A 25368-nucleotide genomic window follows, 5' to 3' on the forward strand; every position below is an offset into this window, starting at 1 on the left:
ATCTGCCCTAAATCCTGACTGAAGAAGTCCAAATTGATTGTTAGTGCCCATATAAATTGCACTAAAACTTCTCTAAGAATTTTCAAAATAACCTTTACACAAACTGACTAACTAAATGCAACGTTCAAGATAAAATGTCACTTTTGCTCTTTCATCTGTGCTGACATCATAACTACAGAACACCATTATTTAAATAGTGCATTTCACAACAGCAGCTCACACTTGAAAGTTACAGATTTGTTTGATTATATTGCTGTTTTATTGCAAGTTTGGGCTCATTTTATTCATTAATGTTTGATACCGGATGCTCTTTATCACTGAGCTCATTCTTCTTTTTTTTTTAATCCGGGTTTGGGATTGACAGTGGATATGTAGGCTACTGGGGAATTTGCCGAGACTCGAACCTACAACAGATTTATGTTTAATGTATTTGTTATTATATTAAATACAGCCAAACTGCATTAACTGCAATATTATGAAGAATTGTGGCAAATGCACATGGTACATTAAAAGCATCTTGAAATAATACAGTATATAGATATGATATATACCGTACCAGTCTTTTTATTTGAACGTGTTTCTAAACTTTTAATTCCAGAAATCGAACAGGGAGCTTTACGATTTTATGCGATGCTGTGGGTTGCCAGAATTAAGTCACGGCTCCCCGTACTCTTTAATGCAATACCCACTTCAACTGCATACATTTTTTTCGTTTTTTTTTTCTTCCTAGAACATGTTTTTTTTTGTGAACTGACTAAAGGTCGAAGAAACTAAAGCGTAGTTGAACGTTAAATTGTACATTTTAGTAGCTCGAGTAACAGAATCTGGCAACACAGTAGAGGCGCAACACACGCTTTGAGCTCAATTCCGGTGTGTCTTTCTTCTGAGCGTCAGACAGCGTGGAAAGATGGTGCTCGACTTGGACCTGTTTCGGACCGACAAAGGTGGCGATCCTGAACTCGTCCGCGAGGTCCAAAGGAAACGCTTTAAGGATGTCACGCTCGTCGACAAGCTTGTCGTCGCGGATACAGAATGGAGAAAGTGTAAGATGCCCCATTCAGTCGCTGAAGCGAATGCTAACATTGTAGCCTCTAATGTTAACGTCAGCGTAACACTGTTAAAGATTTCATTGATTTTAATATTACCTATTTCCTCTGTCGTTTAAGTGTTTATTCTTGAAGAAGCAAATTGTACTGATAATGTCAGAATATTGACACTGTTCGGCGTCACAATACACATGCAAACACTTGAAAATATTTTTTTAATCCAAATTCATTGCGTTTCTACACACAGAAACGCTGCAGTGCAGCTGGCAGTACCGTAAGCATTTTCAATTACAATTCTTACACCGGGCTGATTTAATTTCCCCCGAAATTATCTTCTTGTTTTAATTTCAAGCGTCAAATGATTCTCTTTAATTTAGTCGTGATTTAGGCGTTTTTGAATTTGGTTTAATGTGATGTGTCAAGTTGTATAATGTTGCATCGCCATGGTGCTAATGTTAGCATCACTCAACCAGCAAAGTAAAGCAAAAAGGCAACAGTTTTTTGTTAACTGCATGAATATCTAAAAATGCACGTAGGCTCTATTGTGATTGAGAATATTCCCAATTTTGTGGGAGGGTTGACTTAGAGTTGGTTTAGCTTCGCCGGCTAGTAACGTGCAGTCTGACGCAATCCCGACTAGTAGTTTGACAACCTCGCCCATCTGGCTGACTACTCTCTGCGAGTCATTGTGACCCACACTGCCGACACGTGGTGTTATTTGTTACAGTGAATCTTGTGCACAGCCCACTACATTATGGTTGTGCGACATTACTTGTAAACAAAGTGTCATCTTTACGGTTTATTATAAGAACTGTATTCCCCTGATGCATTGCTCACTCTCTACCCGTCTCAAACAGGCCGCTTCACTGCTGACAACCTCAACAAAGCAAAAAACCTTTGCAGCAAGAGCATTGGGGAGAAAATGAAGGTATGGTCTTGAGCTGTATAAAAAGGAGTGTAAATTGTTTTGATTTTTGTTTTTTGTTATTTAATCTATGGCCCGTCATGTCATTGAAGAGGAAAGAGCCTGTTGGGGAAGATGCCGCTATCCCAGAGGCAGCACAGAATTTGGAGGCGCTCACGGCAGATATACTCTCGGTATGTGGTTGTATAGTTGTGGCTGTGTACATATTTGCACTTGCACTAAAAGGAGACATGTTTCCCCCCGATTATTCAAAACAGTCCCCAGGAGTGTTCATAAAAGGTCTCTGACAATAGACTGCAGCTCTCTTTATGTTTTGGTATTCCAGAGAAAACTATTTGCAAACAAGCCATTACAAACTCAAGTTTCCATAACTTGTTTTTGAGTACTTAATCTTTCAATTTTAATGTTAACCTTTTTCCTACTTTGAACCTGACCAAGCTCCCTCTCTCTGCATAGGCCCTAACAGTGACCCAAATCAAGAAAGTGCGCGTGCTGGTGGATGAGGCCTTGGTAAAAACTGATAGTGAACGGTTGAAGCTGGAGGCGGAACGCTTCTCACACCTGAGGGAGATTGGCAATCTTCTGCACCCATCTGTGCCCATCAGCAACGATGAGGTGGGTTTACCTCAATTAAAGAATTTCCTCTGGGATTTACTGTACGAGTATGTTGTCAAACACACATCTGCATTTAGATACTTTCAGACTTGTATGTAGTGTTCCGTTGGGTTTATTGCTACTGCAATGCATCATGGGATGATGACACTTTGCGCGTTGTAAATAGTATGACGTAATTGTTTATGTTGGCTTATATGAACTGGACCAAGAAGCACTGACGATGATGGCTTTAGAAGTCGACTTTTTTTTTTTAACAGATAAGCCTCAAGCTGTTTGTTAGCGACGCCTGGTCTTGGCGGTAGTGAAGTGCGTGAGAGTGACCTAAGCAGAAAAATTAATCGTGTCCCCATTTGCTTCTCATGACAAATCTTTGCTGATGAATGAATCATTTTCTTACGATCCCATAAAAACGCCTTGAAGTTTGATCAAGACTTTGATAATAGTGAAAATAACGGATATAGAAGATGGATGGCAACTCAGCCCGTCGGTGCGAATTAGTCCTGAAATCTGACCTGCTTGTGGAGAAGCACACTTTTAGTGCCCATTATTTACAAATCTATTGCATTGAAATACACATGCAATTGTTTTTTTTTTATATTCACATCTAATGATTCTGCTGCCGTTTTTGCAGGATGCAGACAACAAGGTGGAGCGTACATGGGGTGACTGCAGTGTCCAGAAGAAGTACTCCCATGTTGACCTGGTGGTCATGATTGACGGCTTCGAGGGGGAGAAGGGAGCCGTCGTGGCCGGGAGTAGAGGCTATTTCCTCAAGGTGAACTAATCAAGCATGCACGCAAACGTGTACAGACTTTCCTGCTGTTTGCCTTTCTTCCTGTTTCACTCTCTTGTTGTTTTCAGGGCCCGCTAGTCTTCCTGGAACAGGCTCTAATCAATTACGCTATGAGGATCTTGTACAGCAAGAACTACACCATGCTTTACACGCCCTTCTTTATGAGGAAAGAGGTCATGCAGGAAGTCGCCCAGCTCAGCCAGTTTGATGAAGAGCTTTACAAGGTAAAAGATCCTAAAAGAGAGAATAATTATACATTTTTCTAGTTTGTTGTTAAACAGGATTTGTCCAGTGTATTACTATTTTTCAATAAACACCACCACACCTTTGTCGCAATTATAAGTACAGGCTGTTGACTTCTACTGTTAATCTCTTCTCTTCATTGTCATTTTAGTCCACGGAATGGGTGCATATACAGAAAAAAAAACAGTCATTTAGAAATGGGACCGTTTCCTATAACTCTCCACATTTAATTAATAAAATCCATTCACGTTATCCACTGTTAATATAGAAACGCAAGTAAACGAAACACTGACATGCTGTACATTATTTTGGGTGTGACTAATTTGTTGAAAATTATAATTAAAAAAAAAATGTTAAATAAGAAACCTGGGTTACGGCATTTCACAAAAAAAAGAGGATTATCGCTGCTTTTTTTGTTTTTTGTTTGTTGTTTGAATATATAGTTGGAAGTGTTGCTAGGATTGACTATCAACATTTTTTGATGATCAGTCACCACTGTAATTAAGTTTCTGCGTTTGAGATTAATGCGGGTCTTGAGTTTTAGTCGTTTACCTCCTGTGTGTAGGTCATCGGTAAAGGCAGTGAGCAAGCAGATGACAATTCCATCGACGAAAAGTACCTCATCGCCACTTCTGAGCAGCCCATCGCTGCGTTCTTGAGGGAAGAGTGGCTCAAACCTGAGGACCTGCCCATACGCTACGGCGGCTTCTCCACCTGCTTCCGACAGGAAGTGGGCTCCCATGGCCGAGACACACGTGGCATCTTCAGGGTGCATCAGTTTGAGAAGGTTGGCCTTGTTCGACCAAGATTGTTGTGACCTGTTAAAAGTACCAGGGAAATGTCAAAGTTTTTTTGTTTTTTTTGCCTTTGTTTAGATTGAGCAGTTTGTTTATGCATCGCCGCACGACGGAAAATCATGGGAGATGTTTGACGAAATGATCGGGACCGCAGAGGACTTTTACCAGTCTCTCGGTATTCCTTATCGCATTGTCAACATCGTCTCTGGTATGTCTGAGCTTCTACCATATCTGTTGTTGTTTCCAATCACACTAGATTGTTTTCACAATAAGGTAACGTGTAGTTTGCCTAGAGATCCTCACTTTTATTTATTTTTTATTTAAATAGCTGTTTATGTAAATAAGTCCATGCTGTTGTAGATATAGTACACATCCCGTTCCCTTTGGGTATGGAAATTGCAATTTTCCATTGACCAATCAGTGAACAGATGTTTTACCAGCAGTACCAGGACACATTTTTGAGAGAATTTGATTATGCAGGGTACAACTCCCGAGCAATATTTGCTTCTTTTTGACGAGAAACTGTACAGGACTTAAAGATGTGCTGCTTAGTCATTTGAAATCAAGTTAACTCAATCCCATTTATCCTCAGGTGCACTCAACCACGCCGCCAGTAAGAAGCTGGATCTGGAGGCCTGGTTCCCGGGTTCCGGGGCTTTCAGAGAGCTGGTCTCCTGCTCCAATTGCACCGACTACCAGGCCAGACGCTTGCGTATCCGCTATGGACAGACCAAAAAGATGATGGACAAGGTGGGAGTGCGTGTTGATTGATCCTTTTTGGTCATTGAAAGTGTTCAATTAATATGTAAGTATCAGTGAGGTCATGATGAAGCAAGTGAGATAACCATCAGAGGGTGCAATTTCAGGCCCAACTTGTTTTATGCCTAAGCTTTTGGTTTCCGTTTGACCATTTTGAACTTGGAAATAACAAACTTAGTCTCATGTATGAGGGATTTCAAACCATCGGTGTTTGGGATCTTCTGGGTTTGACTTTTTGAAATGTTTTATAACGTTGGACTTTCCAGTCGTATTGCTTATTGCTTTTCATGTTCTGATAAGACATAAATTAATTTTTAAATGTGTACTGTCAGATATATTGGCCTCCATCATCACTACTTTTGTTGGGGGTCTTCTTTAAGTACAGAAAGTGGAAAGTGGCTGGAGTGAGTGAGGCAAGTTAGCGTGTAGATAAATTGAGTCACATATTTTAACACTCCAGTATTTCACTGATTCTTTTTTTCTGTTAGTTGACTCCTACTTGAATGGGTTTTTACTCAGGCTTTCAACTACCATTCTGTTGAACTGCCTTTTTTTTTTCGTTTAACAAACTCAATGTTTACTCCTCTATGTAGGAAGAAATCATTTCTTTATTTTCTGCCATCTAATTTAATTAGTTGCACCAAGAAACTATTTTTGGAATCACCCTTCATCTATCACTGTACACATGAGACAATTCCAGTTTTTCCTGTTTCCAGGCAGAGTTTGTTCACATGCTTAACGCCACCATGTGTGCCACCACCCGTGTGATGTGCGCCATCCTGGAGAATTACCAAACAGAAGAGGGCGTCATCGTTCCTGAGAAGCTCAGGGAATTCATGCCTCCTGGTAAAGAATGACCAAGCTGAAAATGTTCTTGACATATAAGACCAAGTACACTACTGCAACATTTTGTTGAATCTGCAGAGGTGACTGGGAGGGGAGGACTTGAGTGACATGACTTTGGTTGAGTGAGACTTTCGCAAAATCGTCTGTCCTTTTTTTTTTTTGCAGTATGGTAACCTATTCTTTGTTGATTTCTGAAAACTCACCAATTAGCTATTTTTGCTCCAGCCAAAGTCATGTCTAATGTAATGGCTTTTGCATCATGATGAAGTGAGGAGAGGGGCTGCATTTGCTGTGTAATACAAACACAATCGTCTTCCCCTTCCACGTGGCATTTATAGGCAATTGCAAGCCTTTTTGTTTTTGGGTATTTAAAGTTGTTAGATCATGCCTCTTTGGCATACATAATTAGATAGGTGACTTAAATTACTTTGTTATCTTGCGATGACCCCCCCCCGCCCCTTGCTTGGCCTTCTTTGTCAATGCCACTCATTGCACACCTACTATTTGAATCCAGTTAAGACCGTAGAATCACTCATTGTCACATGTGCTAGCAAAGTCACCCCGCTACATGGGCGCGGCTAAGAGCAATAACCATTTTGGATAGCTTATCCCGTTTTCCACTTTTGGCAGAAAAGGGTTCCATGGCAGTGTACTCGATCATTTTGGCACCCAATAAATAGTTCAGGTTCTGGTAGTTAAGGTTAATATCATTAGCATTAAAGGTCAATGGACTGGCAAAAGTTCCCTCAGGACTTTCCCCAGTATTCAGGGCAGCAAGCTTCAGTCTCCGTCTCTTGTGAATCCTGCATGTACACTGTACAGGAAGAGGGAGACCAAATGCCCTATTTATTCTTGATTTGTAATACCAGTTTTGTCCTCTTGTCTCTGCTGTTCATTAAGGTATGACCGAAATCATCAAGTTTGTCAAGCCAGCGCCCATCGACCAGGAGATGTCCAAAAAGGCAAAGAAACAGAAGACTAAGCAGGCGGGCGATCAGGGCCTCCCCAACGCCATGGAGGTCATGTCGGTCAATGACTCCTAAATGCACAAAGGATAATTATGGAATTGAGCCTTTCATTGTAACACCAAATCATTTTGGAGAGTAAGAAGACAAATGTAGTTGGCACTTTGAAATGATTGTTGGTTCTCCACAATGCTTTCGGTGGCTCTATCCTAACAGTATGTATCATAATTAACAAAGGGATAGTTCCTGTGCACTTTTTCAGCTGTCACAGACCCATCTCATCAACAACTCGCTCACATTCTCAGCCTAAACCAAACAAGATCACTGTCATTTCTGGCTTTGTTTGCGAGTGTTTCATAACGCAAGGGAGCACTCTAGTGTAGAAGTACGAGCTGTCACAACCATCTACGGTAAATTTGTATCCTAAGAATTTCTGATCTGTCAACTTTATTTTAGGCTCTGAATTCCCCTCATGTTGCCTTTTCCCTGATTCATCATGTCACTGTTGAACATAAACAGCCTGTATCAAGAGGATCACAAAGTGGCTCTTACTGTAAGCATAATATTAAATCCAGGTCATATGAAATTTTTTTTTTGTCTGTGTCTTTAAATGCAATTCCAATTTAAAAGCATTTGTAGTTTACAACTTTGCATTTGCCAGTGGTCACCATGGACATCTGATAACAGATAATAAGGAAGACGTAAATCATTCATTAACTTCAGGAGACTTTACTCCTATCCACTGAAGGAAGTCCCTTATTGTCTACTGCCAAAACGGTAAGCGCAAGTTACCTTTCTATTTCCATTTTAGATGTTTGCATTGTTTTCAAATGTGTGCACATGCGTCTGTGCATATAAATAAGAATAGCTGTTTCGTCCGTGGTTGAAGCTGCTACCAGGAAGAATGAGTGACACAGAGGTTGACAATGAGATCTCTTTTACAGTGAAGGTAAGTATTCACTACCATTGACCATGACAGTTCAGCAGTTTGGAGAATCATGTACAATCTCAATCAAAAGATGACAGCGTAGTGATGTGGTTGTGCACTAGTTCCTTGGCCGAGTGGAGGTGGTCCGGCCTAACGGACTGAATCTCCTAGAAGAAGCAGTTCAGAACCTCAAGGTATTACGAAAATATGGTTACACCCGTCACACGGTGTCTGACACAAGGTGCACCTGCACAAGCCAGTACACATGAAACCAAACGTCTGGCTTTTTGCAGATAATGATTTGCTGACAGTCAAATGTATTAATTTATTGACATTTATTGTAATTGAAGTTTATATGTTCAAATATTTTTTGATGTTAAAATAATATATATATAAATATAAATAAATAATCAAAATCCTTCACATTACAAGGAAGAAAATAAAATAAAGGAACATTAATTTTTACAATTGAACAATTTAGTCTTCAATTAACTTATGCATGATTTTGAAATGTGGGAGGAAGCAGACTAAACTCACTCAGGCATCGGGCGAACATGAATGCTCCATACAGGGAGGCTTCATTTGCATTTATTTTTTTATTTTATTTTTCTAAACAAACATTTTTCAAATAAACATTGTGAAATTTGTATGTAAGATTGTGAACTTTACCAATATTTTTATGAACATTAAAGCAATTAACGAATTCAATGAGATAAATGAAGTGAATAGGAAAAAGTAACGTCTAACCAGCCATTTTTGGGGGGAAAAGCAGCTTGTAACAAATTGTTCATATTCTTAGAGCAAGCGTCAATCTGATGGCCTGGGGGCCAGATACGGCCAGCCGGCGGCCGCATCATTTTATTTGCAAAGCATGTGTCGTCTTGAGGTTTCTTGCTATAATTAAATAAATGTAGACATTACATGCATTAATTTGTCAATACCCCCCCCCCTTTTTTTTTTAAAGTGAATTGAAAAGTAGTAACCTTTTTTTTCGGGGTTTTCATTTCAATACTTATCCATAATTTTTTTTGTAGATGCGATGATATAAGGCGATGATAAATTTATACGGTTTCAAAGTCATAATGAGCCTCGGTGCGAAACCATAACTACCATGTGGCCTGTGACAAAAATTAGTTGTGCACCGCTGGATAAAGTAAATGCTCAAATTATAAAATTAAAGAATTGGAGGAAGCTGTACTGTATGTATGTGGCCCCTGGGGCATACCAGGATGCCCTGCCAGGATGGCCGAGTGGTCTAAGGCGCCGCGTTCAGGACCCAGTCTCCCCAGGAGGCCTGTGTTCGAATCTCGAATTTCCCCATTGTGGGACTAATAAAGGCAATATTATACTTAACTCCCCCCAGGTGTAAATGCAACATTAAAATAAACATAATGTTGTAGTAAATGACTTGTGAATCTGTCTCTTGTCATCCACAAGACCCCTGACACGGATGCCTCAGAAAAGGCTGCAAAGAAGAGCAAAGTCCATCTCTTTGTGTCTCTGAGTGGGATTGACATCCTGGAAAACAAAACCAAGGTGTGTAACACCAAACCTAGACCTTGAAGCATCCTCGCCTGTGACATGACTTTGTCCTCTTCTCAGTTTCTGCTGTACACCTGCCCCCTCCCCACTATTTCCTTCTGTGCCGTCTTGCCCTCTTCGCCCAAAGTGTTCGGCTTTGTGGCCAAGCACCCGGCGGTAGACGTGTACCACTGCTACTTGTTCAAGAGTGACACTTTGGTGAGCAAGCGTACATTCACACTACTGTACACTAGCCTATCTGTGGAGCCCACCTTCCAAAACTTGTTCCCAGTCACACGTGCTGGTCTCGGCCATCGGCGATGTATTTCGAGCCGCGAAAAAGGAAGAGAGCGTCAGAGGCAGTCGAGATCTGATAGTGGAGGCCCTCAGGCACAAGGTCGGAAGCCCTGCAGCTGTATTGATATTACGGTATGACCACTACTGGACGACATTCTCACTGTTTTGTCACTTTCAGAACAAAATGCTCCAAAAGGAGAATTCCGAGCTCAAGAAGAGGCTTGCAAACCAAAACAACCAACAATAAGGACATGAGCTTGGTGTCTGCATATCCATGTAACTAGTATTATACCAACTCTCATATTCATGCGCACACAAAATGAATCAACCTTCATGTTTGTTTAAAAAAAACTCAACAGTCATTGAAAATGAATTAACGAAACAAGAACAAATTAAAGTAGTTCCTCACTATCACAACTTGCCCGCGGCCACTTTTAATAGCAAGAGTGTCATGGACATGAAACATTGTGGCATCTGACTCTCAAAATTCTGTCATTGTTAACAATATTTTCCACAGTTGAATCGACGGGAAAACTCAGCGTCGCTGCGGCAGTAAAAAAACAAAACAAAACGATGCATAACAGCATCAACTGAGTTTACTTGAATAGCTTGGAGACATCTGAGAAATCGCTGACACTCTTTTCTGTTTTCTACCATTCAATACATCACTTGCTATCTTTTGTTTGTTTTCTTTAGCTTTTGGCAGTCTAATTTATGGTTCACAGCGAGTTTCAAAGTGGCCTCTTTTTCTCTCCGCAGCATCATCACATCGTTGTGGACATAACGGGTCTTGACCTGACTTTTATGATCAACTTCCTCCCGACCTTTCCATGATGACTGAACAGACTGACCTAGACACGTGGTTTCCGTCTTTTGCACTCACATTTCTTTGCCCCTTAACAAACTTTACAGTATCTAATGAAATGATTGTTCAACGTTAATTATTTATTTTTTTTGGTGGGTGTGGCATTTGTTTTCCTCTGGCATTTTTCATAGTAATCTTCTAGCTGATGTGATTTTGAAGTCATTGTGTTTAAGGTGTGAAATTTACACATTTTCTTTGCTCACGGTTTCAACTATGGTCAATATTAAAACTGTTGTCATATGCTTTCATTAAAAAAAAAATCCCACAAAACTACCAGACAATGAGAAATGAATGGGTTGCAATGACCACAATGTATCGCAGTATGTTTTTAAGATTTTCATTCTCCCTAAATAAATCCATACCAAATGCCATTCCATACCTTATTTGTAATGATAATGTTCAAACTAATTTGTCATAAACTCCCCAGAATTTCACAAAAGTACAATAATGTGAACCAATATCTGTGCGCAAATTCATTCATTTTCCCGTGCGCGACAGGACGATAAAATAATTTGAGTGCAATTGCGCCATCTAAAGGTGAACCGGTAAATCGCAATTTGTGACCGCTGCCAAAAAATGAATACGCACACAAAAAAATCTTTAACTTCCCCAAAATGACAGTTTCCAAATTGTAATGTTCCCATAGTAAGAAAGTAGCCTATATCTGAGGTTAGTGGAATATTGTACATACATATATTATCTATATTATATACATATAATTTGTATTCATTATGAATGTATGTGTTTAGGAAAAATACTGGTGTTTTGTTAACATGTTAATGTTGCATCTTGCCCAAAGAGACAGAACTTGCAAAAAATACCTGTAAGCAATTCTTTGCTTCATGAGGCCTCATCATGTGGACACAACACATCGTGTATTTTGGTGGTTGTTTTTGTTGTTGTTGTATTTGGCCCAACAAACATTAACTAAAGCCACAGACAAAGAGAGTCACATCACTACCAAACCAACAGAAATACTTTTGCAGCTACGGCAAAATGGCTAAATTTCCCTCATGGGGTGAATAAAGTTTCCATTTGTTTCTGTTTTCCCCTCCATTGCCTTTTCCCATATTTGGATTTATCTCTCCGACCTATCCCTCACTATGTTGTTCCACCTTTTCCTCATTTCGCCGTCTTCCCGAAATAAGCCATTAATCTTTGTTCATCCAGACTACATACTGAGTGTAGAGCGTTCCTGCCAAGTATGCTGCTTGCTACAGCTAAAATACACTTTGGACAAAAAAAGTCAATAAGTAATCAAATAATGTTTGAAAACTCCACCCTCACTGTATTTTGTAGGTACAAAATCAGGGTTTCACTGGGTATAAGTAAGGAATCTTCCCAGTTGATTAGAAGGAGTTAATTTCACAGCATGTAAAACCGGGAGGAGGGAGGTAGCAGTAAACACTTCGGTCTGAGCTCATGTCTGTGAGGACAAGGTTCTACAGAAAGGTGGGGAGCTTGTGCAATGGAGGACTTTAGGGGTCGACTAGTCTCTTGGGGGATGGAATTGTTGTGGAGGAAGGTCTCCTGGAAGGCTTTCTTGAGGTAAAAGGCCTGCAATAACGAAGATGTGGAGGGTAGGGTGGGGGCTTGTGGAGGTGCATGGAGAATTTGCCTTTTAAGGGGATCCGCTCTCTTGTGCAAGCCTTGTGAGCTCATGCGCAACCATCACAACACTGAACAGTGGAGTTTCTAGGTAAACAAGAACAAAGAAACGTGCGGAGTATTTTGTGCGCCCCTCGTGCTGCAATAGTTGGCTTCTTTTTCAGGTTTTCTTGGCTGAATGGATCATATGTTGTATACATACTTGAACACAGTGAACAAGAGTCTGAGGCTGAGTCAGAGGCGTGACGAGCATCCTATCAGCCGCCGTCACCGCTGTGGTTTTCTCGCTTGTTTTCCAGACAATACCAACAATGTGCTTTGGGACTGAGCCGGCTGAGGGGAGGCCGCCTGCATCTGGAGGCAGGAAGGCCAAAGAGATGAGATGAGGGGAGGAGGGTGGGGGGTAAGAACAGAGAGGTAATTGTGTGTATATATAAGAGTGAGGTAACCTAGCTGAGCGGCAGAGGCTGGGCGGGCAGGAGAGGGAAAGGGAGATGTGTTCTTGGGATGGGAAGAGTGGAAAGGGTGAGGAAAGTGTTAGATGGATACTGAAGAGTCGAAGGCGTAATCTAAGTCAAGTAGGGAAGTGTGTGTGGGAAAAACAGAATAATAGGTTTGCACGTGCCAGCGTGGAGTTGAGTAAGAGGTGTTTTTAAAGTGTACTTGGAAAGGAAAAGGGCGGGCGAGCATATCCTCTACTCAGTCCCTTCAAGCAAGTCGAGCCAGGCTGTACCAGAGCCAGGAAAAGGGGAAGGGCCTCCATTGCCTCGTTTTCTGGCTGACAAAAACAGCTGCCCTGGAGCCCAATCTTGAGGCTTTGCGGTGGACCTGGACGACGAGGACTCGTGTTGGTTAGGTGGGGGAGTCATCCCTGGGGTCAGGACACATCCACCTACATGGGTTGCGTCCTGAGTTCGGACTGGTGTGGGGCGGACGTGGTGCAAGCGGTGCCGGTGGTCAGGAGCCCGTCCGTGAGGAGTCGGAGCCTGGAGAGGAGTGACAGTGGCAGGATGAGGCTGATGAAGGTCAGTGTGGGAATGTGTGCATTGCATTGCGCAGTACATGGTGAGGGTGGTACAGTGTATGAGGAAGACGAAATTGTCTTCAGTGTTTACACAAACATGTATGTTGTGACATGGAAGACTAAATTGCCATTTACAAAAATAATACAATTTCATGAAAAATAGTCATGATATTGAATTTACAAAAACAGGTGTGATGCAAAAATGTCTTCAAAGTTATGAGAGACTAAATGATCTTAAATGTTTGTGAAAACAAAAAAAGTGTTACTAAATTGTCTTGAATGTTTATAAAACATTTTTGTGGAATTTAGTATCTTTTTATTCGACGGAAACACATTTGTTATGCTCATTGAAGACAAAATGTCAGGTTACCAAAATACATGATGTTTTCTTGAATTTTCTTTCTCTTCTTGAAATATGTACGGGGTAGGCATGTAAAATAATGAGATGTAGTTATGTAAATGAAGACTGCATTGTTTACAAAATCATGTATTGGTCTAATCTGTCTCCAGTTTATGAAAACATACTCTCTATGTGCACAATTATATTCAGTGGTCCGATGTTTACAAAAACGCAAGATTAAGATTACCTTCAGAAATGACAAAATCATGTTAATGTAACTACAGACTAGTTCATCATCAGCGTTGACAGAAACACAAAGCATCATTGAATGCTCTTAATTGTGTATTAAATAGGGAATAGCTGTGATGGCATGATGGTAATCGTGCCAAAATACGTGATAACGAGTCAAGGGTTCAGAAAAAGAGGTCAAAGGTCATATCAAATTTTACAAATCCATTTCATGATGATGACATCGCCAGCCCGTCGCACATTTGTGGCAACACAAAAGCAGCCTTGCAGTGTGTAAAGCAATGACACGCTGATGACGCACAATGACGGTGTCTGGCTGTTGATGAATTATGTCAAGTAGCTCATACTTGGTGCTGCTCTTGTCAGTGGCAAAACCTGGTTGTGACGTTACCTGTTTTCTGTTACATTTCGTGTAGTCACAACTTGTTTGCGCTTGTCTTTGTCGTTTGCCTTTTGCCATCTGTGCTCCATATTTGAATACACATGCTTGGTTGCACCACATGTCCCTGCGGGGCCAAAATCACATGGTGAGCTCTGTGGGAATGCGGCGCCCTCTAGACCACGTCAACTGGCGGCGAATGACCCCTGTGGGAAGCAGCTCGATCCCACTAAGAGATGTTGTCTCTTCTATTTATGGAGGGTTTTTTTTTGCGCTTGTTTATTTCAAAGTTTTTCGTGTGAACTGCAGTTCACATACTGTGACTTGTTCCTGTAAGTATTTAGTGATGAAATTGAGGCGTATAATCCACAAAATTGAGACCTTTGGCTGTTTTCTGTGAGGCCTCTTCAGTTGACCATGCCAGAAAATCCCAATTAACACCATTCGGCGTACTTTATTAATTTTTTTTTGCGTGTCACAGGGCAACCAGGCTACCAGAAAATACAAAGAAGAACTTAGTACAACTCATACCTTTTGGTTTTTTTGCAATGACTTGGAAGACCTGGTCAGTTCCCAAGTGGCTATCATTCCATTTCACATCTACATAGCTTGGCCGTACTCGGTGTAACAACTTTCAAGCTTTTGTGTTCGTAAATATTGCTTTCATAGATTTAACCTGACAGTTTTATATTCAAAAGTGTATTTGTAAATTATTTCCCCAACCCACTGCGTATTGGGTGGCCCTGGGAGAGAGAAAAAAATCCTGGAGACATTCCTGGCTACGCTACAGCTACATTGTAGTTAGTTCCATTTCAGTCATATTTCAAATGTTTGCCATCATATTTTTGTTTTTACCAAACTCATGTGGAATTAATCCATTCTGTATTTGTTACAATTTTGTGCGATTTTAGACTCACTCATTCATCCCGACTGCAGATACAGGTCTCGGTTAGTCAATGCAACTCATATCATAATCACTCAACTCTGGTCCGTCACTTAATAATGGCAAATGTCCTCGTTCCGAGGAGCGGAACATCAAAGCAAAAATGGAATTAACAGTGAGACTGAGTAGTTATGCTGTGGGATGTGGCCCAGGTGGACGATTTTTAACAGTGATGATGAGAATCAAATTACCAACAAGTTAAATGAAGTTCTTACTGAGATGAAAATGATGATGCGGCAGTTTTTACGCCTGTGCGCACTTCACAAATCTTTGTATGACTTTCGGAGCATATATTTCCCGGCAGTTGTCCGACCCCAAAAGCCGCATGGCAAATCTCTGTCAAATTGCTTGCATGCTCAAAGAGAAACAATTTTACTTTTCATTATTAGAAAAACAAATTAGACTTGACATTGTGATGTTTTATATCACATTTGTCCATATCCCTCTGTAATTTTCATGTGAACAACATTTAGACGAACCGAGACTGCGGCCTGGAGCCACAGGCATTTACTATAAACACACCCGAGACAGGAAGGAGCGCTGAGGGAACATCAATTGGTAAATATAGAGCCACTTCAGACTACAACACGACTCAAGACATTCTCTCTCAGCCATGTGAGTGAGAAAAAAAAAAACGAAGCAAGGTTGATTCAACTCCAAGTGTGGTTGCAGTATATTGTAGGCTAAATTCCTGTGGTTTCAAAACAATTATCTGGACCAAATTCAGGACTGGATTTAGAAGTCTTGCCTTTTGATACCGATGATTGAGGGCAAAGGACGACAAAACATACTTCCTTGACGCCAAGATGGTGCCACAGCAATTGTGTTCTTGGTCTGGTGTAAAAGAGCAAATGTGTAATTTTTTTTCACTAATAATGGAAGGCTCGAAGGCTCTTCCTTATGTAGCTTCCGTGGGGTGTATAAATCGGACTGGCCTAGCGTACAATTACAGCGGTGTAGAAGCACGCTGGAGCAATGTAGGACACGGAAATGTGCTCTGGGCCCGTCTACACAAACTTGCAGGATAAGACTCATTTAAAATCCAAAATAATACTCATAATGATTGATTTCCTAAATTGTGCATTACTATACATTGACTACTCCTTCTACATATCCTAATTATTGTTATGCTTTGGAAGAAGGACAAGGTTTTTAAAATTTTGTTTGTGTCATGCTGAATATTTAGTTTGGTTTCATTGGAGTGTCTGAGATAAACACAAACACGTGAGCTAGTCGTCCCTCGTGCTTTCTTGCTCTTAAACAGCTGCACTTTATCAGCACTCTGGCTTAGTGTTGTTTTACACAACCCAGTCCGGCTTCTCTTGCCTCCACCTCTTTCTCCTCCCCTCATTTCCTGTTGGCCCCCACTCCGTCACTTTGCCTTGTCCACCAGTGGTCCATGTTGCCTCATTTGGACAAAGAAGACAAACACACCCAAAATGTTGATGACTTTATTAACATTATACCATCGAAAGTCATTCTACCTCAGCCACTTTCTCATCCCCAATTCCATCTCCCTTGCACGCGGGACCCTCCCCCACTTTGGTGACCGACCCGTACGTGGCCTCATTCCAACTCCGAGCATCAGTTTCCTGTCTCTCGATCCCCATTACTTTTGTGAGTGGCACCCGCCCATTACATTTACTTTAGTATTACCTTTCACCTTTCATTTTTAACCCACCTCTCTGACAAACCGCTCCCATTTAACTCCCTTCCGCGTTCCATAAAATGTACAGAAAATTACAAACTTCCAAGAAGATGGAAAAAAATGTCATAAATCAATCAATCAATAAATAATAGAAAATAACAATCCAGAAATTCCATACGGATGGCAAGATGGACTGCATTAGTACATACTGGATGTTCAGAATGGAAGTCACGTTCTCCTCTGATTGGAAAGGATATTGTTACCATCACACATGTGCGTCCATATAACATAACATAACACAGATGTAGGTTAAGGCTCCAGAGAAGTAAAGCTCTCTGTCAACCAGACATGCTGTTATCTAATTTGTACCACTAGACGGCAGTGTTAGCATGTTGTACATCTTGTGTTGAGGAACAACAACGTGCACTACTCTCTGATCACTTGTTTACAGGTTTTCTTTATTTTTCTTTTTTTTCCTCAATGAAAAAAAGGATGGTGTGGCGCTCTCTTCCTGATCGATGTACATTATATTCGATTTATATTCCAATAATGTTCAAGAGTCTAGATTATCAGACAGTGAAACATAATCAGTGATTAGTTTATAAATTTTACAATTGAACCAACTTTCATTTTGAGCTGTTATGCACTTTTAATTGGTCATGCCAATTGTTACTCGGCAGAAGGCTTAGGGCTCAGGAAATTGCTTCACAAACAGCCCTATAATTATTGTGAAACTATACATTATTTATTCAACTGCAATGCTGTTTTGTACAACAACTTTGCATTCCCTCGCAAAACAAACAAACAAACAAAAAAAACTTACTTATCATTCCCTACCAAAGTTTGTGTGAAAGTGCTTTTTTTTAATTTGCATTTTTGTATATCACGGATCATTTTCCGGGCAAGTTTAATTGACTTATTTTGAAATTCGCTTGAAATACAAAGACATAAAATTATTTATCAATATTAAGCAGTTTCCAAATGAGTGGAATTACAAAGCCCCTAAAGTGACGTGGAAGTTAAAAAAACAACAACTTTGCATTCCCTTCCAAAATGAAATATCTGCGAAGGATTTGAGTTCGTTTACAAAGTTTGCGCAAATGTTTTTTTTTTTTTTTTTTTTGTGAGGGAACGTTTTAATGCGCGTTTATGTACTTCCGGGTCATCTCGGCAGTAGGTCGGAGAGGGCAAGCATCATGGCTGATGAATTGGAACGCTTCTTGTGGTCAAGAGTTGTTCTCTTTTTTTTAGCACTTGCTTCAGATGTCTTTCCCTTATTTGGGTACCATGCTTAATATTGATAATTAATTTTATGTATTTGTATTTCAAGCAAATTTCAAAGTAATTCAATTCAACTCATGAAAGATGACCCGAAAGCACATAAATGCGCATTTAAAAAAAAGCATTCCATTGCAAAAAAAACCCAGACAAACTGCGTTATCTCGCAAACTTTGCAAGGGAATGCGACTCTTTGCAAATCGCAAAAACCACGTGTGCTGGAAAAAAATACGTTTTTAAATCAGTGTCAAAAATAAGTTTTGAAACAGATAAAGCTATCTCTGATTACAATTTTGTTGACCAGTGTAATGTATGTCTACGGAATTTATTGTGTTTGCGTAACGTTTGAAGGCATATGCCCATAGAAATCTGCATAGCCCTAGTTAAGACCCTCAAGTATTTTTTTTTATGTTCTAAAATATTTTTATAAATAATTTTTTTCAGACCCCCGATTTAAGGTAAAGACCCCCGAACCCCCTTTAGTGCCAGTGTCGAGAATAAATCATGGCGCCTTCTCTGTACGTCTGGCAGAAACCTCGCGCTTCCAATATAAGTGCTTAATAAACTGCATATTTGTTCAGCCAACCAACCATTAACATGTGCTGCGTGTGCATGTATATACAATGCATATACTGTATCTGTATACTGTAATAACTTCAGTACCTGCGCCTTGTTACATGAGGTGTTTGACTCTGTCGGAGATCATTTGAACCAATCCGGAGCGGCCATCCTCGCGCTCCCCTCCCCAAAGCGACCAATGGGAGGGTGCGAAGTGGTAATTCCCGCCCCCAGCTACTTAGTGCTTAGTGTGGCCCCACCCTGTTGCTGCAGCCCACCACCACCACCACACACTACCACCACAGACTCAGAGGGTGGACCCGAGCAGAGCAAACAAGTGATCTCATAGCAGCAGCAGTAAAAAGTGTGGCCGTGTTCGTGGAAGCTCGCCTCGGCATGAGGGGCCCCCGTTGAAAGTTGACCACTGGAAGCATGTTTAGCGGGAAAGTGAGCAAGGTAAGAGCAACTAGTGTGACAGATTTGTGACGTTCTAGCGTGCGTGCCAATCCAACACACTAGCGTGAGTGTGTTGGATGAGTGATGCGCACTTTGGATTGAGTGGCATGTTTTCCGCGTGAACTTGACGTCGATTCAAGTTTCAGAATTCAAGTTGCTGGACTTATAATGGGCCAGAGAAATTCGAGCGAATAAGTTATCTCACAGTTTGATTAATTGTTGCGTTGAACTTGTTTCCAATGACATGCGCGTCTTTGGGAGGGGGGTCATATGATGTATTAAGCAGTCCGCCCCCACCCCTACCCCTGCACCCCCTCAGGGTTTCTGCGTCAGAGCAAGTCATTTGCTGTTAATGTCACACAGTTAAAGGATTACGAGGAAACCAGTGCATGTTGATGTGTGCGTGAGTGCGCGTGTACAGCGTGTGCACAGTTTTTCCTAATAATGGTTAATTATGCGCTTTATGGCATCAAGTGAAAGAGCATTCTGTCTCTATATCTCGTGATGAAGTTAATTCATTTGAAATGAACATCATATCCGGACCAATGAAGTGAAATTGGATACTTTCCCACGGCACGCTGGTCAAGAGTCACTGTATTAATTCAGTTATATTCTGTTTACTCACTGTCATAAGGCAAAATTACCTTTTTTACATGTGCACCATATCTAAACTCACTCAGTCTTATTTTTTATAATTGAAGCCAAACACATGTTCCAAACATGTGGATATACTAGAATGTTGTATAGTGCCCCAGTGGTACACGCATTAATTGGTAAATGAGGCAATGTTGCACTGCATCCAGCTGGTGGTGGTACGTTTCATCCTTTGTTTTCAATATGCAATTTATATGTAATACAGATCCAAAATGGTTGCATATATATATAGACACAAAATGTCTCAGCGGCCATATATAGTCTTTAGAATTTAGAGACATTTATGCCATAATTTCCTTAAAGCCTGCCCGCCTGACTTCAGGTTCCTGTTCCCAGATATATTTTAAACTTTTTTAAAATATTTAAATGGAATTACTTAAATTATGAAGATAATGTGCGTAATTGAATGGGTCATTTCCATGTCTGGCTGACTTCCGATTTCTGTTCCCAGACATTTTTAATACAATTTGGTGGATTAATTAAGAAATGGAAATGAATAAATAAGTTTTATAATCCTAATAGTGTTATATTCTTAGTCATTTCCTGAGCATGTCAGTTGCAAATTGTGTTGCTGTCAGATCCATGTCCATGGGCATAGCTCTGTCAACCCTATTCAAATAACAAAGATTGACCTGTAGCAATTCTTGAATTGGTTGTTGGGGCAGTTGTGATCGGTCACAATGAATTATAAAATGTGCATCCACCCTTTTTCTGTAACACCTCCGCTCATTAGGGTTGTGCGTCAAGTAGAGACTATCCAGCTGACTTTGGCCGAGAGGTAGCGTACACCAGCCGATCGCAGGGCATTCACCTATAGAAAAGTTAGAGCCTTTGATTTACCTAAGAAGCATATTTTTAGAATATGGGAGGAAGCTAGGGAATCCCTGAAGAACCCTACACAAGTATGTGAAGAATTTTCACACAGAGCTGAGATTCAAACCCTGGACCTCAAAACTGTAAGGCAGGATGTTCTAACTGCTGGTACATCATGCTACCCTGCTGTGACAACGTGACCACAAATACGTCATCTCACACTTATTATTTGTTCAACTCTCTACTTTCATTTGCTGCAGCCCATGTCGTTCAGCAGGCCACACTCTCAGTCGCAGATACTACAGTAGAATGTGGAAATGGTGACCCTAAGTGGAAAAAAAAATGTTTTTGTGTTTAGCGATGAGAAATCCTTTTTCTTTTCAATAATATTCGATTGTAAAAAATATTCAATAGCTGCAACTCTGAAGTGTTAAATGGATTACGTGTTTTGTAAACACTTCTAATGTTCAAAATTGAAATGCACACAGCATATCTGACTATCCTCTGCATCTTTTGTCTGTCATTGTTTTCTGATTAAAATGTAAAAAGAAAACTGCCAGTGAAAGATGTAAATCACCCATAATGGATTCGGCATCTTCAGCGTCCTTAAGCGTGGGACTTTTCTTGATCATGTCAACAGCGTGTCAACATGATTAATGGTTGTTGCTTGTGTTGGCTCTCCATCATGACGCCTTGTCAGAATCCCCATCCTGCTTTACAACGTAAAGAACAACCTGCACGCAGATAACATTGTCGGCAGTACCACCAAGCTTCCCTCCGTCAATAGCGCTGTCGTCATTATCAAATTCAAATACCATATTTGATGCGTGACACTGGAAAGGGTTTTGATTGAGAATGTTTGGTTAAAAGTGGGAGTAAATGAAAAGATTGATGTGTGTCTGCCGTCTAGGGTAGTTTTCATTAGGCGTAACGAATAGCTAAAGCGGCTACTTGTTTTCAAACAGCCCAGAGCCTGAAAAGAAAGGCGAGTAGGATTTGTACAGAGAAAGACAGAAATTTTCACTTGTGGAGGCCGCACATACTATTCCTGAGACGCCAAATTACACTTGCCAGTTAGTGCGCCGATCCGTGCATGTGGCGCAAACAGCAGAACCATTGCCAACTCAAATACCCCATGCCCTATGTAGCCATCTTCACTGAACATTCAAATATGTAGGCTGTCAGACTAACACTGCAGCTCTGCTTACCTTTTGGCTTTGACACGATACTGCTTCCGTGTTGCTTGAAAGTGGCAGTTCGTTGCCCATCTTAACTTCATCTTCACTTCTTTATTTTCACCCACGATAGGTGAGCAGGCACGAAAACAATTTCAGTGCAAGTAATTGAAAGGTCAAGTTTCTATAATCTGTTCACTTTAAGATCGCTTGTGATCCAGATGTTGCCCAACTTCATCTTCAAGTAACAGCTGTTTTCTTTCAAGCTCACTGAAGCATCGATGATGCCATCTTCTCACTGGGCCCGCTTCAGTGCACGTGCTTAGCATTTTTAAAGCAAAGCAGATGTTGTATTTTGCTGCTAAACATGAACGAATGCAGCTGGGCTGTCAGTGCTGGTCCTTTGAGACGATTTCGTGTGTGTGTGTGTCCTTGTTTGTGTGCTAACAGCAGGAGTCCTGAGGAACGGAAGTGCGCCGTGGCGGTGCACTGACCTCACCTCAGGAACAGGCACTCTCTGTTCCCTTCCCTGCCTGTCCCACCCAGTGGACACACACGCACACACGAATTAACACGCATGTAATAACTGGAGTGGCTGCCAGTAAATGATGCTGGCATCCTGATAGCAACCAATGCGACAGCATTTCAATGGAGGGTGGGACTTACATAAGCATGATATAACAAACAAACCAATGAATGAATACAGTCACATGTTTTTCAACAGGAAAACAGTTGTTTTAGTTAGGCTATGTTCCGTTAAAATTGCAACACTCTCTATAACTTTCTGATCTGCTGTTGAATTCCGGTTCTTTGGCAACTGTACTACAGCTAAACTGCACTGACAATAACGTAATCTGCGAATCTTATCATATATATCATATATTTCTTAAGGTATCTTGTTGGTCCTCCAGCACTATCAACGTTCCAAACCACTATTCAATAAATATGTTAGGGTGTCGTGAACACTGTTGATGGGAAGTGTATCCTGTCATTAACTAGCGACCAGTTCAAAGTTAGCCCGATTTTCTTCCACAGTCAGGTGGGATAGGCTCTTGCTCCTTGCAAAATTTAACAGGAAAATGGATGGGGATGCATGTGAAAAATTGAGTTTTGGGTGTTCACATTCCTCTTGCCTGTGCTTGAATCCTCTTTGAACCGCATTAACACAAGAACCTTTTTGGTTTTTGAGTATACTGCTAAAAGAGATTTGAAGTGAAAGTAAAGGTAACAACTGTGTGATAATAAACTTGGAATTTTGTTATTTGGTGGTCACACTGGTTCATTTTAATTGAATAATAAAAATTATAATTATGATTAATTAATCAGAGATGCAAGTATTCCAGATTTTTTGCGCTGATTACGAATACAAGTACCACCACTACTACTACAACAAATTTTGGTGGCATGGTGGTTGACTGGTTAGTACGTCTGCCCCGCAATGCTGAGATACCTGGTTTGAATCCAGCCCTGGGCTTTCTGTGTGGATTTTTCATGTTCTCCTTGCCTCCTGCTGCACTCCAAAAACATATATGGTAGGTTAAACGAACACTCTAAATTGTCCCTAAGTATGTCTGTGAGGCATAGGCTCGAGCATGCCCGCGACCCTCGTGAGGATAAGCGGCTAGAATAATGGTTGGATGGATAGCGTTAGGTTCAGCAACAGGTAGAATTTCTTTCTGAAATATAATATCTTTAAATTTTAATGCATGTTGAAATCCATATATTTTTTTTAAGTGAAACCTAAAATAATCAGCGACAATGCGTTTAGGCCCACGAGCCATCTCTTATTAAAATTTGCTGTTGACCAGTGGAATACCACGGTAAGTGACCGGAAGTGCAGACCTCGTCTTAAATGCCAAACCATTGAAAAGACATGCGTGTGTGGCCTGTGTCGTTACCGCTGCCCGTCTGTGGCCTAATCTGGGGTCATGGTATCCAGTCACCCTGTCGGTCATGCACCTCTCTCACACAATGGCCACCCTTGTCCCACTATGAAGCTATTTTTAGAAAGTAAGAAACAAGGGAAGAAGTGAGGAAGCTTCCAGGGATGGAGCACACCAATGGTCCTCTCTGTGTCGATATGTTTGTTTATTCATCTGCATGCGTGCACCTTGCCTTCTGTGTGCCTCACTTGTACATATGCGCAGCCCCTCCTTCGCTCAATCCTGTCACTGTTCTGTGACGGCTCGCGAGCAAAGGGTGGAATTTTGGGTTAGACAGCATCTCTTTGACTGAAACATCTCTGCTGGGTCTTTCTGTGAGAGGAACTGAAAAGTTAGGAAAAAGAGCCTCTTGTGTGTGTGGGTGTGTGGGTGTGTGTGTGTGTGTGCGTAACATATGTTGTTGGGGGGTCGTGGTCTGACCTGGCATATGGGGTGATGCCGGGACAGGAATAGGAATAATTTCCACTGACTGTAGTCTTTACAAAAAGACTCCGCGGCACAGATGTGCTTCTCTTTTGAGACGGCAGTCCTCTTTTTGGTGGGGAATATACTAGATGCGACGGTACATTATAATTTATATATAGTATAATTTGTACTTTTAAAATGTAATTGTCATTTATAATAATGCTAATGACAATGAAAATGATAATAATGATAATGATAGTGATAATAACCATAAAGTCAAACAAGCTTTGCCTATTATTTCATCAGAGACAGCCAAGGCCTCTTCTGTCCCACACATGGACTGGGAGAGTAGGCAGGGAAAAAGAAGTCAGACTGATAGATGGAGCGTTACTATGAAAATTATTCCAAAAATAACACTATAAAGTTGAGTGGGTCCTCAGGACAGACATCAATGCAGTCACTTGTCAAAGATGTGATGGCCTGAATCAAAAACCGAGTGCATTGCTCCAAATGTATAAAGGTTAAAACTCTTTTCCATGTATAAAAGGTATTAAAGAAGACATTATGCTTTTGTTTAATAATTTAAAGCAGTTCTGGGGTTTCAGTAAAATATCTCTGACATTTTTTGGTAAAACTACAAAAATTATGAATAATTACAGCACACTTTCCATCCACTTGCTGAAAAGGACCCGTGTGCAATGCTGCTGCATGTTCTTGTCCATTACTACATAGCGTCCCCAATGGCAGACAGACGGTCTGTTTTATTGTGGCCACCCATTCACATAATGGGTCAATAATTTTATTTCTCTCATTTTGGATGCGTTTTATCCACGAGCAGGCACAGTCGAACAAGAAACAGTCTCAAGTATTATATCAGTGAGGAAGATGTTTTTTAGCTATTCCAGTGGTGACAGTAATTACTATCCTGGGGCTCGGCCTGTTTTTAAGTCCTTATCCGCTTGCACTGTACCAGCTGTTTTCTGTATCCTCTGCTGTAATAACTCTGCAAAGTTGTTTAAATGCTCAAATGTTTTGATCATTTATAGAACACCTTCAAAATAGTAATGTCTTGCTGCCTTATAGTAAGAATAACCCCAGATCAACAATCTTAATTGCCTATACCAGGAGCAACTTGCTTAATACTTTAATCTAGTACATCCAGCCAGAATGTACGTGATCAAGAGGCCATTTTGTTGTATTAATTTGTCACCCCTCAACCCCTGCCCCAAAAATTGTTCATAAAAATGAAATATTCATATAAATAATTGATTAATTTATTTATTGTAAATAAACAA

The 25368-nt window shown here is 40.7% G+C and overlaps 3 protein-coding genes across 10 annotated transcripts in view; all 3 read left to right on the plus strand.

Moving 5' to 3' along the window:
* The first annotated feature begins 847 nt into the window (after positions 1-847).
* On the plus strand, positions 848-7575 carry sars1 (seryl-tRNA synthetase 1). The gene is made up of 11 exons (XM_088292081.1): positions 848-1043; positions 1904-1974; positions 2064-2144; positions 2428-2586; positions 3218-3361; positions 3448-3603; positions 4188-4409; positions 4498-4627; positions 5012-5169; positions 5895-6024; positions 6925-7575. The coding sequence occupies exons 1-11, from the start codon at positions 908-910 to the stop codon at positions 7065-7067; spliced, it is 1530 nt and encodes a 509-aa protein (XP_088148207.1). The 5' UTR covers positions 848-907; the 3' UTR covers positions 7068-7575.
* Positions 7576-7606: 31 nt separating this feature from the next.
* On the plus strand, positions 7607-10849 carry LOC148340192 (PTB domain-containing engulfment adapter protein 1). 3 transcript variants are annotated; one of them, XM_088291436.1, is made up of 7 exons: positions 7607-7766; positions 7858-7938; positions 8040-8111; positions 9355-9453; positions 9520-9835; positions 9914-10011; positions 10495-10849. In XM_088291436.1, exons 2-6 carry the CDS (start codon positions 7894-7896, stop codon positions 9988-9990), a joined length of 609 nt encoding a protein of 202 aa, XP_088147562.1. In that variant the 5' UTR covers positions 7607-7766; positions 7858-7893; the 3' UTR covers positions 9991-10011; positions 10495-10849. The 3 variants fall into 3 exon arrangements, with proteins under 3 accessions (XP_088147562.1, XP_088147563.1, XP_088147564.1); XM_088291437.1 differs by having other exon boundaries at positions 7879-7938; XM_088291438.1 differs by lacking the exon at positions 7607-7766 and having other exon boundaries at positions 7793-7938; positions 9520-9657; positions 9731-9835.
* A 1836-nt stretch (positions 10850-12685) lies between these two features.
* The window catches only part of tns2a (tensin 2a), a 42592-nt gene continuing 29909 nt past the window's right edge, over positions 12686-25368 (plus strand). For 5 of the 6 annotated variants that reach the window (XM_088289508.1, XM_088289511.1, XM_088289509.1 and 2 more), the window contains exon 1: positions 12686-13233. In XM_088289508.1, coding sequence (XP_088145634.1) covers positions 13105-13233 — 129 coding nt within the window. In that variant the 5' untranslated portion in view covers positions 12686-13104. Of the gene's footprint in view, positions 13234-18913; positions 19084-25368 lie in introns of those variants that run through there. The other variant, XM_088289513.1, reaches the window with a different exon arrangement.

The sequence above is a fragment of the Idiotropiscis lumnitzeri genome, chromosome 3, assembly GCF_059441095.1.
Source record: "Idiotropiscis lumnitzeri isolate Australia: NSW breed Sydney's pygmy pipehorse chromosome 3, RoL_Ilum_1.0, whole genome shotgun sequence".
Taxonomy (NCBI): domain Eukaryota; kingdom Metazoa; phylum Chordata; class Actinopteri; order Syngnathiformes; family Syngnathidae; genus Idiotropiscis; species Idiotropiscis lumnitzeri.